At 40.2% G+C, this 14,285-nt stretch overlaps 1 protein-coding gene across 1 annotated transcript; it reads right to left on the bottom strand.

Annotated features, from left to right (window-relative positions):
- Nucleotides 1-57: 57 nt before the first annotated feature.
- Nucleotides 58-12,072, bottom strand: gmppb (GDP-mannose pyrophosphorylase B). The gene is made up of 10 exons (XM_036559919.1): nucleotides 11,823-12,072; nucleotides 10,750-10,964; nucleotides 9,162-9,242; nucleotides 8,882-8,930; nucleotides 7,668-7,810; nucleotides 6,225-6,383; nucleotides 5,589-5,667; nucleotides 4,422-4,549; nucleotides 3,705-3,887; nucleotides 58-1,153 (listed from the first exon to the last, which is right to left on the bottom strand). Exons 2-10 carry the CDS (start codon nucleotides 10,876-10,878, stop codon nucleotides 1,022-1,024), a joined length of 1,083 nt encoding a protein of 360 aa, XP_036415812.1. The 5' UTR covers nucleotides 10,879-10,964; nucleotides 11,823-12,072; the 3' UTR covers nucleotides 58-1,021.
- Between the last annotated feature and the right edge of the window lie 2,213 nt (nucleotides 12,073-14,285).

Here is a 14,285-nt window from a genome sequence, read left to right as displayed (position 1 = left end):
ATATGCTTTTAGAGAAGAACAGAGAAACATTCCACCAAAAAAAATCAGACACCCTGCTTGCTTAGACTGTTTATATTAATTCTGATAAAAAATGTCTTCATTAAAAGTGTTCATATCATGTGCTGAGACAGTTCAGTGGTATCGTTCAAATACTTCATAGTCAGTTCATGCTTTTTACCAAAAAGTTAATACATTATCATTTTTGTTCACCACATTGCCACCACATGTTACACTCTCTCACTCGCAGATTCAGACGAGTAGATTTGTAAATAATCTACATGTAAATAATCTACAAATTTGGAAAAAACGTTGAGGGCCTTCATTTCAACATTCTGGCATGGCTTTTTAATCTTAGTGTTGCTGCATCCGTTGCTGTTATTCCACATGAACTTGTGTAATAACAAAGTAATTAGATCCTATGGCACCGTTATCAGAGTTCCAGACCTAGTGCTTCAAGGCTAAGCTAAGCTAAACCTGACCTACAAATCTATCACCACACACATACATTTCCCATGGTAACCTATTTATCACAAATCATCAGCGTGGAACAGAAGCAAGGAAAAAAACAACCAAAAGAAACGCAACGAAGAAGAAAAAGCTGCATAAGGGACATCGAGTGTCCCTTCTTTGTTTTTAAGGCAACGTGACATCATATCCAGCCTTTGCCACGAATGAGCTCGGCGTCGGAAGCCGCTGCCGACAACGCACAGTGAATTTGACAACGACGCTCAAGTATGGCCTGTATCAGATGCACAGGAACATCTAATCTAGATAAACCTTTATCTAGATCCTAAACATTAACACAGAAATGTGTTTTCAGATTGCATACCTTTTTCTCAGAATTGTCTCTTATTTCCCAACCCTTACAATACGCTCAACATATATTCGACCCAGGCCTGGTTCTAATGACCTTTTCACTATTGGTCAGTTTTCCCTTCAGCGTCCTCTGCTGGACGCCCCCAAACTGCTGGTGCCCTCTCGACACACACTCGGGCACTTGAGTGAGAAGTGTGTGTGTGTTCTACATGATGATGCGAGGCTCAGGCACGGAGTCTGTGATGGACTTGTGGGGCAGAACGTTGGCACCGTTGATGTAGAGCTCATCGTTGACGATCACGTCTTCTCCCAGAACCGTCACGTTCTCCATCCGCACCTGAGAGAGAAAGACAGTGTCGTTACACAAGGCAGGTTTTCATTCCATTTTGTTTTTCTCCCCAGTTAAGTCACCTTCAATTCTAACTAGATCCTCCCATCACACGATGCTACCAAGCTGGGAGGCTGAAGGCTGGAAAGAGCATCCTCGTCATGTGACGCTGCTAACGAAATAGGATGGAAGAGAAGGAGGGCTATCCTACCCTTCCAGAAAGAGAGAGAGAAAGAGCCAATTATGCTCTGTTGGAATCCTGGCCACGGATGGCTGTGGCATCACCAGGGGTCGGCAAATATAAAAGGCCCTTTATCCTGCACTGTTCATTTTTCCCCCTAGGAACCTACATCTGACACCTATGTTGGGTGTATGTACCAAATCAGCTGCAATTCTTTTTCACGTGACCATTTTTTCAGCCTCCCTTTATCCCTGAAAGCGACTTTTTGCCTCATCACCCAAATCGTTGATTGCTCATCACCTGTGGCCATTTCAGCACTCAAACTGACCACTGGTTGCCATGGTTTCACTGATGCCAAGCACAAATCAGATGCTAAAAACAAAAAACCTGGTGAGAAATCGCTTGTGTGCCTATTTTTGTTTAATCCCTGTGTCTGTGCAGTCCGTATGTGAGGAAAACAGTATTTGGTCTTGGCGATTACTGTCTATTTGTGGCGAAAGCACCGCCACCATTATTCAATCTCTAGTAGGAACAATTATTTAGAAACCACAAAGGGAGCGCACCGTTTCACAGTGGCGGAGATAAAGCGCAGACTATGCTGCTCAGTGCTCAATTCCTATCGGTAATTGTCACATTGCTTCGCTCCTTATTTGCAAAGTTGAACTCCGCTCAACTTTGTAGCATCACTAAGTGAGGCATCACTGACTCCGCCCACTTCACCAACATTCGCGCTGCCTCCTGTCGCCAGAAATCGCCAGCTCTCATGGAAAATGAATGACCACCTGCCATCTTGTGTTGTGTCGTTGCTGGTAAATGAGCTCTGATCTGATTGGCTGCCCTGTATTGAGTCTCTTTTAGAAAGCAGTCTGGTCATAACATCAATGTGAATGGGTGGTGCTAAACTGAATATATGTGAATGCACTAGTTTTTATGACATTACAAAAGCAATTAATTTAAAATGAGCTGTTCTGCAGTTTGGTTGCTATATATATATATATATATATATATATATATATATATATATATATATATATATATATATATATATGTGGACTATGTGGACTGGGAGTGTATGGTATGTTTTGTTTATTTTTTATGCAAAGTGACAAAAATTCAGTTTCCCATGGTACAGGCCCTTTAACTTGACTTGGAAGATAAACTGTTTATGAATACTTGTAAAAAAAAAAGTAACAAAAAACTAAACGCAGGTGCAAAAATAATGCATAAATTCAGGGTCATGTAGCAGGATTTTCATCATGCGCTTCTTCTACAGCAAACCAACAAAACAAACCACAGTGGGAAAAACAGGGTGTCAGCAGAGCGGCACAGCTGGCTGAGGACAAGATAAGAATGAGAACTTTTTTTGTGCAATTCCAACAAATAACCACATCTGTCTGGATTTGATTTAAAATATAACATCCATTCATTTTTACCACATTTTCAAAAAAGCACATGAACAGAAGCTACACAGACGCTAAACAGAAGCTCAGTGATCAAGTCACTTTAAAGTCTTCAACATCATGTCAGTTTCTCTTGATGAAGTACCCTTTTAAACTCATTTGTAACTAACACTACAGTCAGGTCAGGGTGAAAGATCATTTTCCACAAACAATCACTCATTCTTGCTGGCCCAGACCCTGTCAGCACAGTTAAGTCACGTGGCTGGACCACCACAATCATCTTAAAATAGAAACAGCTTGTGATAACAATTGCAATGACAGTCCAATAACTCTCAGTGTGTAGCAGGTGCTGTACATAATTCAAATAGAAATCAGAAGGCATCAGGCGCTGTTTCTCATCCTGAATGTCCTCCTAACTTCTAACAAGTATTTTGAAGTGACATTGAAGTAAATTAATAATGGCAAGATCCTGTTATCATTGAATTAATTTAGAATGACAACAATCTGTTACCATTACAATAAACTCTTACTACATGTATTTTGAATACACGTAAAAAATACACATATAAAGATGATTTTATTTGAAAATAGAATAAATAACAGAAACTATTCTATTTTTTGTATAGCAAGTGAAAAATGGAACTGCAATCGGCAACGTACACCATCACATTCATCGTCCAGTCATGAAAAAACTTGCACAAGAGCATAAAGTTCTAAGAATATAGAAAGGAATATGGAACTAGTTCTACTGATAAAACTATCAACTTTTAAAACTTAAAAAATTATACACAGTGCAAATGGTACACACTCCCATTGCGTGCATTGGAGGTTACAGGTGTAAAACTGTAAAAACTGCAAAACTGTAAATTCCCGAAGGTTGTGTTTACATTTTTTCTTGAAGAAGTTGTTTATAAATACTGAATTATGGACAAACTTCAGAAGCCACTCACTGTGTGAAAAAAAAAGCAGAACTCCTTACCCACTGTCCTACAGAAGAGCTCCAGCCCACGATGCAGGACTCCAGCCAGGAGTGAGAGCGGATGTGAGCGCCCTTCAGCACCGTGCAGCGTTTGATCCGCACGCCGTCCTCCAGAACAACTCCAGCCCCGATGGTCACATTAGGCCCGATCGTACAGTTCTCCCCGATGACTGCCGTAGGGTCCTGGAAGGAAAGAAAGCTTGTTTAAAGAAATAGTTCAACAAAACAGCTAATTTACACAGTTTCCCCCTAAATAAAGGCAATTGGCCAAGACACGTTTGCTACTTTGGTCTTGCACTGGAGTCTCCTTCCCTGAAGCCTTGTTGAGCTGTTAAGTAATCTCACACAGACTTGCTTCTTTTTGTTTCTGTCTTCTTTTTTGCTTCAGGCTTCAGGACAGCTGTTACTACTGTTTAACTATACAGCATACTTTTACCCATTTCTACTATTTCTCTAAGATCAGGATGAATTTTTTCCACTATTCCTTCGGAGAAAAAAAATACATATAAATTAGTACAATTTTTGGTTTATTATCTGGGTTAGAGTAATTATTCCAGAGTTTAACTAAAATTTACTTGGCAACGCTACCCAAATGTTCCTATTTTATGAGGAGAATAAAGGGAGCTGAGAATGTGATCATCTCATGCTGCCACCTAGTGGATCAACTATCACAAGACTAGCAAGACTCTGGCAGCCTACAGCATCCGCATTTCTTACCACCAGCACATTGCCAAGGAATCCGGGCCCAGTACGGAGTCTCTCCGGAGCGTGCTGTCTGACGGACTGTAGGTACATGCACATACCAGTCAGGAAGTCTTTCGGCTGCCCAATGTCCATCCAGAATCCTGAAACAGGAGAGGCAGTTAAACCACTTTAGTCAAGTAGTTCAGCACTTTAACTCAAAGGGTAAAACAAACCATTACCTCAACTCATATTTATAATGATGTATCAAAACCCAGCTGATACAAAACAATGAATGATGTGAAAGTAACCAGTCTCATATGCTTTAATTCAAACACTTTGGCCTTGACTAGTTTTGCACTGGAGCTACAAGTAGGGTTGCCACCTCAGGCCTGTAAAGTCCCTGGACACTCGATCAGCAGCTTGATTGTTTTTATCTAATTCAGTGGATGGGTAGCTGTGCTTTTCAGACTACGGTAGATAGATCTCAGTTCAGCTACTCTCTTATCAGCTTCTCAGTTATCACACTGAAGTGCTGCCTAGTGTCTAACATCACAAACAGCAAACATTTCCCCAACAACTGTCCTACGCTGAGGGTGCATAACTCAAACCCATTCTGCATGTATAAATGGTGTGACTGGATAAAAAAAGCATTTTAAACATTGAAATTAGTTAAAATGCTTGGATTCCTGCATATTTTGTGTCCACAAATAGAGTATTTTTTGTTCTGGACATGCAACCAAAAACCTGCACAATCCAGGGAGATCCTAGACAGGTAGCAACCCTAACTGCAAGGCTAATATCACTAAATAAAGTACTAGTTAGTATAGTGCAGACTGCATGCTTAAATCATTATAAAGAGGCCTCAACATTACCGTTATCTATGAAAATGTACAAAACTATATTGCATAGCTTTAAGCAGCCATTGTGTAGCCTGAATTTTGTTTGTTCAATTTTATAGATAACTGTATAAAACAGTGTCAGAGGCCATATAAGCAAGTCTATGTGAGATCACAGTTTGAGACAAGTGTGATGATTAATGTATGCAGTTTATCTGGTTAGCTACATTGGCCTCATAGGTCCAGTGCAAAACTAACGAGGCAAACTTCAGACACCATACATGTCTTGGATGATCAACTATATTTTTAGTGAGGGGGAGTTTTGGTGGAACCATCACTTTAAGAGGACAATGTGCTGCTGTACCTTGCAGCTCCATGGCGTATAGATGCCCCTCCTCAGCCATGACTGGGAAAATCTCCTTCTCGATGGAGGTGGGTCGTAGCTGTGGAAAAGCAGAGTGGAATAAATACATCACCGAAACAGAATCCCACAGTAAGAACCCCTTAAAACTAATAAAAAGCGTATGATACAGATAAAAGTCAGTAGATGCATTAGATTAGACATGTCACTATTACTTAAAAAGGCTTGATCGCTGTAATTTACGCTGATCGAAATTATTTAAATTTTCCAAAGCTGTTAATTTTCACAATCATGTTGTTTTAACTGCAATTCATATTGTTTTTAATATAACAAACAGGATTAATTAAGTGTTTTCATTAATAAGGTTGAGGAAATGTGATAAAAGAAAGCAGAAATGCATTTATTGAGACAGCTAATTAGCTTATTTGGTCACTTCAGGCTTGAACATTAATAGCTGCATAATACAAACACAAAAACCGTTATATTACTAATCACAGTTATTTCTATGGCAAGTCTACTAGCTAAAATTTCTGATTGTGACAGGGTTACAGCAGTTGTGCTAACCAGCACCACTAGCATTTATTCACTGTTAGCACTTTTGCTCAAAGTATCCATTTCATTCTCAGGTGTCTGCCTAACCTGGATTCTCTTCAGCATGGAGGGGTTGAAGATGTACATTCCAGCGTTGATCTTGTTGGAGACAAAAACCTGAGGCTTCTCAACAAAGCGGTGAATGCGGCCGGTTTCTCCCTCATACACCACCACACCATACTTCGACGGCTCCTCTACTTTCGTTACCTGTAACAGTAGCCACATGATCACGTGACAAGTCAGTCCAGAGCTCAGGTCGGAAACCCAAATGTTAAGCAGAGCCATTTTGCCCTTTTAACAGAAATCAAACCACCTTGGGAGCCACAACATTTAATGTCCATTTTAACATCTTGGTAAATGTGTCTCAGTGTGTGCTGACGTATCAGTACAGGCTAAAAATATATACAGACTCTGCTCTGCTTTGAGCTTTAGCTCAGCTATAGCAGCTTTTCTCACATCTCCGTCAGGAAACTTTCCCACAGAAGTGGAACAGTTTCTTGTAAAACGTCTCTCAATGGTCAATTTTTTACGAGGCTAAAGTCTGATTCTCATTCGCCAGCTTCTTTTTTTAATTTTCCCGTTCCACCTTAAATGAATGCAGAATGTAACTGCTGCACCATTTAAGGTGGAACGGGTGAATTCGAACAAGAAGCTGGTGAATGAGAATCTGACTTCAGCTTCACAACGTTTTAGTGGTTGTCAGTTTCTCGTTGCAGATTAAACGTATCAGGAAACCAGCTGGAGTGATAATAAACCCAAATAAATCTGTTTCTCTCCAAATTATTGATGTTCACCTTAAATCTCACTCTTTGCTGTTTCATTAGCTACTAGCTAGACGAGATTGTTGTCAGTGCTATGGTGACCAGCAGCCTGTGTGCCAACCTTCAGGGTTAAAGGGTGAATTAGCAGTTGCACATAAACTCCAGCGTTTAAGACCATTTACTGTTAAAACTGTATTAGAACGATCAGCAGAGCTTTATTTTACTGCAAAGGAGGATTTTTTTTCTATTTTTACTTAGAAATCTTATTCTGCCGTGGAGCCGCAACAGGACAGTAAAAGAGCCGCGTGCTGCCGATTCCTGATCTAGAGAGATATACTGAGGTTACAGAGCCTCAGTGTGACAATGACATCCTGGTAACGTTCACTGTCTTTCTGTAAAATGTAGTGATTCTTTGGCCTTTTCCTAACTGCTAAACTGAACTGGTTAAATATTCTCACTGGCCACTTTATTAGACACACTTACCTTATAGCTCCACCTTGGTGTACAGTTAAAGACTGTAGCCCATCTCTGTTTGCCATCATCTAGCCCTTCATCAATAGTCAGTTTCTGACCACAGATGAACAACAGTCTGTAAGTGTACACTTATATAGTAAGCTATAAGGTAGGTGGAGCTCATAAAGTGGTCAGTAAGTGGACGTACAAGGTAAGATATCTAAAAAAAAATAAAAAAAAGGTAAGCATTGAGATATCCTGGCAAAAAGTCACTTACAACAATGGTGCCTTCTTTGCCGTGATTCTTATGGAATTTAAGCATGTCCTCAAAGGGGAAGTCGCAGATGACGTCACTGTTGAGCACAAAAAAGGCCTCCTCGTTGTCAGTCAGCAGTTCCCGGGCCAAAGCAAGTGGACCAGCTACAAGAAGAGAAGTCCAGGGGAATTAGGCACATTAAGAACTACTCTGATACAAATATCAATGTCAACGTTAAGACATTAAGCCTGTGAACTGCCAACTCATTATTCAGTTACTAATCTTAAAACGTACTAATTAGCAACTAGAAATGACTTGGCGACTATAAATTACTTGGCAACTATAAAATAATAATAACTCTTCCTAGTAAATCTTCCTAACTGAATCAAATTAGATAGATTTACACCTCAATTAACTACTATGAAACTAATGTGTAAGTCATGTAGTTATGATAATGAGGAGCTGAAGTGTGAGCCGAAAAGTCCTTCTAGTTTAAGCCTGAAACATCTCAGGCTTACAACATCCTAAGGCTTATTTTTCAGTAACTACAATGCAAACTGGCTGGCTGAGTTATTCCTAAAGGGGTACTCCACTGATTTATTTTTTTAATATCTGCATAATTAAATGGTTAAGATGTAAACAAAGTCATTCAGAGTGGTTTGCTGTGAAAATGCTTCGAAATTTGCCAAGTCAGAATTGTTCACTGTGGTGGTGATAGGAACCAGACGTCTGAAGCATTAAATGCCTCTGTATGCTAGTTATGTAACAAAGTTATAACATGAAATGGTTGTGAATATGCTGTCTGATTCCCGATACCCTCTGTTCTGATGGTTTTATAATAAGCCTTTGGCTTTTTTAAAATGCCTGCAATGGCAGAGATGTAAATTTACCACTATTTACCATCAACTACATTATATAAAAAAACCTCAGAAGACACGTTTAGGTTCATTGGTCATTTTGTATAGTAAATAAAATGTCTATATTTGTGTCGTAGACATCAAAACACAGTAAAGAAATCTGAGTTGGTCATTTTCTCTACAATCTCTCTTCATTTCACATTGAACCTCCCCAAATCACTTTTTTAAAAATTTCAATGATTAATTTTTTGAAATTTGAATTTTTGAAATTTTTAAATTTTGAAAAACTGATTGAATTTCCTGTTACCAGCCAGCAGATCATGGCCATTTAAAGGGTTAAACTTTCACAGTAAGTCTTAGGAGGCAGAATTCACCTACCTGTACCCAGAGGCTCCTTCTCATGGGAAAGGGAGATTTTTATTCCGAGCTGTCAAAGTCAGAATATATCGTTATTATTCACGTAGAACTACTTTGTCGATACACAGACACTGCCATATCCACTTCCTGTTAACTTCTATGTTTCCACGTCATTACAGAGCAACGTTGACTCTCATATGTTTACATTATGACACTGAAGCACAAACTGGGATTTTCCCTCTTTTTCAGTGTTCATTCACACGTCATCAGCATTTGTAGTGTAGGATCAAACTAGTCTTACTCTCTGTTCCTGCGCTTTCATCTCTCTCTCCAGGAGTTCAGACATGTAGCTCACAGCCAGAATGACATGACGGACTCCAGCCTGTCACAAAATAAACAGATTAATATGATTATGCTAGCAAAGCAGAGATTGATCTCTCAGCAAAGAGAAAGTGAGCATCAACCAAGAAACCATGGGAAAGACCGAAGAACTGTTGCTACATAAGTAGCATTTACTGCATGTCCTCATTTATTTTCATTTCAAAGTGGTCCTGAGACCCCAGGCTCTTCTTTGCTTTCATATAAACAATGAGCAATTAATGGGATTTTATTAGTCCTTATTAAGGCCTGCCTAATTGATCGCTTGGTCCATTTGAAACAAAGCATTTTTTCATCTTTTGATGAAATACGAGAAAAATAAGAGCCAATTCAAAGAAACCAATAAAAATGACTGCTGGGAACCTCCATCCCCACACTCTCATCTAAATCACTCATCCTTCTGGGTCGCAGGGGAGCTGGAGCCTATCCCAGCTGTCATTGGGCAAAAGACACCTCCATCCCCACGATACTAAATTTGGATTATCACAGCAAGAAGGGCCTGGGTTCTGTTCCCTGGCTGGGCGATGGAGGTCCTTTCTGTGGAGTTTACATGTTCTCCCTGTGTCTGGGTGGGTTTCCTTCCACAGTCCAAAGACATGCAGTCAGGCCAATTAGAGATGCTAAAATGGCCCTAGGTGTGAGAGTGTGAGGGTCAGTGTGTATGTCTGTTCTATGATGGACTGGCGACCAGTCCAGGGAGTTTCCTGCGGCCCACCCATGGAGAGGTGGGATAGGCTCCAACACCCCCTGCAACCCAATAGGATAAGCAACTTAGAAAATGTGTGTGATCCAAAGCCAACACTGTGTGGGCTAAACACATGAAGCACACTAAGACATTCGCACCACTTTGTTACCCAAATGTAATATAAATATCATACAAACACCATTGTTTGTTCTATAATGGGCCAAAATGGTATTTAAATTTTTTTCATTTTAAATTATTTGTTTGTTAAACAACATAAATCAAACAAAGCACTACATGAAAAGTAAGAGGCAGCGAGGCAGCGAGGCAGCTGGCTATTTAGCATAATGAGTCATCCATAATTATGCTGTGACATTTTGGTTCAGGTGTAGCAGCAGCATTTAAATATAGCGTGAGTGCTGCCTCACGTTATTTACGTCATAAAATTGCTACACAGATTCGCAACAATCAACTGGCAGATTGCCGATTTTGTGTTTTGAGCAAAAATGCTGATTCTTATCTTGGCTGATTCTAAATGTGCAAATGTGCATCCATACTATTTAACTAAACCTACTGGAGCCTACTTTGATGATGTAGGATTCTAATAACTGTACACGTGTTATATATATATATATATTAATATATATATATATATATTATATATTATATCAGACCACTCTGAATGACTCTGTTTACATCTCAATCACTGAAAAATCAGTGGAATTCCCCTTTAAGTGCAGAATCTATGTAACTAGTCACCATCCACTTCCGGCCAGCAGAGACTACCTATGTAACGCAGGGCTTTATGGCGAACGCAACACCTACTAACCTTCACTAAAGCCTCCACTTGATGGAGGAGAATGGGCTTGTTGCAGAATTCCACCAGTGGCTTTGGCACGCTGAGAGTGAGGGGCCGTAATCTAGTGCCGTAGCCCCCGACGAGAATCAGAGCTTTCATTGCGGATGCACAGAAGAGCAGTCAGACGTGGCTGGAAAGGGACAGGATGCACAGGAGCATCAGGTATGACCAGCTTACACCTGCACCTGAATGGAAAAGGCGGAGTCAGAGGAGGAGACAAACCCACACATCCTAGAAGGAACTGACAATGGAAACATTGGGCAAGAAATACCATTCGTACTTTAGGGCGTTATTATAATATCATAATACTGTCTGTGTCATAGTGGCTGCATTCCTCTTCACTACTGTGTAGTTAATGAATGAATGAATAAGATTAGTCACAGCTCCTGCGAAAGATCACACTATCACATTATAAACACTCTCTTTTTGTTTTTACAAGGTATTAATCTCTGTCTCTACATCTTACACACCTCTTCCACTCCTACAAACTAGATTAAGCTCGTGAAACTTATTTATCTAGATTATCTTATCGCGACCCTTTCGAATTTTCCCGTTCCACCTTAAACGGTGGAATGAACACATTCTGTTACACTCTCCCTGAGGCGCCAGAACGGAACAGACGCACTATTTAAGGTGGAACGGAAAAATCCGAATGAGAAGCTGATTTCTGTACTCGCTGTACAGAACTGACACAGGCCAGAACATATAAAACGCCTTATTTTAAGTCAAACACAGTATTTCAGATAAATGTTATAGCGAAAAAACAACAATTCTCACTGAATGGATGAATAAACTGGCATCTGTAACTTCATACTTCGCTAATGACTGTCAGTCTTTCTTAGCTATCAACTGCACCGCCAGCTAAAATCCTCGTTTCACAGCCACAAGTCACCGTTTAGTAACAGATATACCTCCAAAACTGTTTATATATCAAAACATTGTTATTATACTTTTTATATATTAGGTTAGTTGGTGATATTATCGTTATAACACAGCCGGTAACTAAGAAACACCGGCGAACACAGCAGCAGCATCTCACTCACCAGTGACAGCTTCACTTGCTGAACTTGTGGATCCGGTTGCTCGTTGGTCCCAAAATCTCCCGAAAAGCAGATTAAGGAGCAGTTCTGTCACTCCGGAGGGGGCAGTTACAGGAATGAGGCTCACACTGCTGCCTAACGGAGCTGCTACAGAGTCACAAACAGAGTTAATTCATTGAATAAGAGCCCAGTTCACTCCTGAGGCAGATCCGGACCAGTGGGCCGGGCCTGATCAACTACGTAGTAGGTCGATGGTCAACGGAACGTACCATCTCGTTAAAGGGGAATTACTACCAGAGAACTTGTAGAGAGGAGAATCCCCGCTCTGCAATGTCCTCCGGGTTTCTCAGACGCTAGAGGGCGCTCCCGAGCGAGTCCGAAATGAATGGGTTGATATGGAGCATTTGAGCAAAATCATAGTTTATAAATGCTTCAACATTTTAAATGTAAAAGAATAATTTATTTCCTGAACAATGAATAACATAAAACGTTTTAACACCGCTGTTATATTTTTAAGAGCTTTTAAACTCGAGTTATAGGAGTTTAAAACGGCGGCTCATGTATATTCATGACGTCAGTTTGCGCGAACAGCCAATGAGCTGCTCCGCTCGCCAATCAATCATCGAGCTCTAGCAGTAAAATGTATTTTTATATGAATTTACATTAAGAATTCTTAAAGAAAAAAAGATTGTATGTTTCTCTACAAGTGACTATTTCTCATCAAAACACTCTGGTTGAACTGAATTAGAATCAACTGAATCAGAAATGATGAAAGTTTTGTTTACTTTCTTTTATTCACATTATACAAATACGCGGGGTGGGGGGGCGCAGTATCATAGGAACTCATATAATAATTATTTTCGGTAAATCTGTGCTCATATATGGAGAATTATGAGTGTATTTTCACAAATAATGATTATATTTTTCTAAAAATCGAAAATTAAGCAAATTTACAATGTCTTTCTATAAAAGTGTGTTTTAAAGTCTGTGTTTGTGAGGTACTTTTTACTGTTTTTTTTTTTCATTTAAACACAGGTCAAAGTGTTATTTGAGGATAATAGCAGCACTTCTGGGGAGTTAAAGGAAATTGTATGTATGTGAATTACGGTTGAACTACAGCCAGTCCTGCTGCTATTCTTAAGAAAAATTATTTGCCCCCCCCCCTTCAGGAATGGTATATGCCGCAGTATGTGATTTGGCCGCGCCCCATTCGTCCTCAGCCTCGACCAATCACAGAAGAACAACGTGGCGCGGAAGTAGAAACACTGCGCTGTCAGTTCATCACGGCCAAAAACAAACCGGGTTTCTGAATGTGATGTAACGATTTTAATGTACAGACGAGTTTTTCCGAATACTGGTTTATATATAAACTCAGCTTTAGATTAGATGAGATAAACCTAATTGTCCACAAAGGGAACTGCTGGACTCGGAGAGCCGCTGCTCTACAAACACCGATATACAGTCAAACACAAGCGACTCAGTTCAGCTTCCTTAAAGATGCAGTTAAGGAGCCCAAAACCTCACTGAAGCTAAAAGTGCTGTTACTTAGATGAGGCATAAAAAGTAGACATAAAAAAACAACTTGATTTAATATATATATATATATATATATATATAGAGAGAGAGAGAGAGAGAGAGAGAGAGAGAGAGAGAGAGAGAGAAGGTTCTCATGTAGAGCTGCAGTAGAACCTCTTACTACACTACATGGCCAAAAGTTTGTGGACACTTGACCATCACACCTATATGAGCTTGTTGGACATCCTATTCCAAATCCATGGGCATTAATATGGAGATGCGCCTCTTTGTAGCTAGAACAGCTTCCACTCTTTTCTAGAAAGGTTTTCAACAGTTTAGAGTGTGTGGGAATTTGTGCCCAGTCAAAAGAGCATTTGCGAGGTCAGGCACTGATGTTGGATGAGTAGGCCTGGCTCACAACAGACATTCTAATTCATCCCAAAAGTGATCAGTGGGGTTCAGGTCAGGGCTCTGTGCAGGCCACTGTGTTTCTCCACACCAAGCTCATCAAATCTACACCTTTATGGAGCTCGCTTTGTGCACAGGGGTTCAGTCATGCGGGAACAGGAATGGGCCTTCTCCAAATTGTTGCCACAAAGTCGGAAGCATAAAATTGTCCAAAATGTCTTCGTGTGCTGTAGCATGAACATCACCCTTCACTGGAACGAATGGGCCCAAACCCTGAAAAACAGCCCCAGGTCATCATCCCTCCTTCATCAAACTCGAACGGCACTGTTGGCACTATGCATTCTGGTAGCTAGTGTTCTCTTGGCATCCGCCAAACCCAGATTGAGAGTGGCACCTGAACTCTGAACGTAATTAGGGGAATCAGGGTCCACATACTTTCGGCCATGTAGTGTACATCCAGCATCTATCAGCATAGGAACTGTTCTATATAACACCAAAAAGCGTTCTGGAAGAACCATATTTTGTTAGTGTGATCCATTTTAT

This window comes from Colossoma macropomum, unplaced genomic scaffold (genome assembly GCF_904425465.1).
Source record: "Colossoma macropomum unplaced genomic scaffold, Colossoma_macropomum, whole genome shotgun sequence".
NCBI lineage: Eukaryota > Metazoa > Chordata > Actinopteri > Characiformes > Serrasalmidae > Colossoma > Colossoma macropomum.
This window is presented reverse-complemented; position numbering and strand designations above follow the sequence as displayed.

Bases quoted from the DNA above. Each gene is read 5' to 3' on its own strand.
- gmppb (XM_036559919.1), bottom strand. From the start codon at position 10,878: ATGAAAGCTCTGATTCTCGTCGGGGGCTACGGCACTAGATTACGGCCC. The intron at 6,384-7,667 runs GTAAGTGACTTT...CTACTGTTACAG, and splicing joins GCAAAGAAGGCACCATTGTT to GTAACGAAAGTAGAGGAGCC. The intron at 5,668-6,224 runs GTTAGGCAGACA...GCTTTTCCACAG, and splicing joins CCATGCTGAAGAGAATCCAG to CTACGACCCACCTCCATCGA.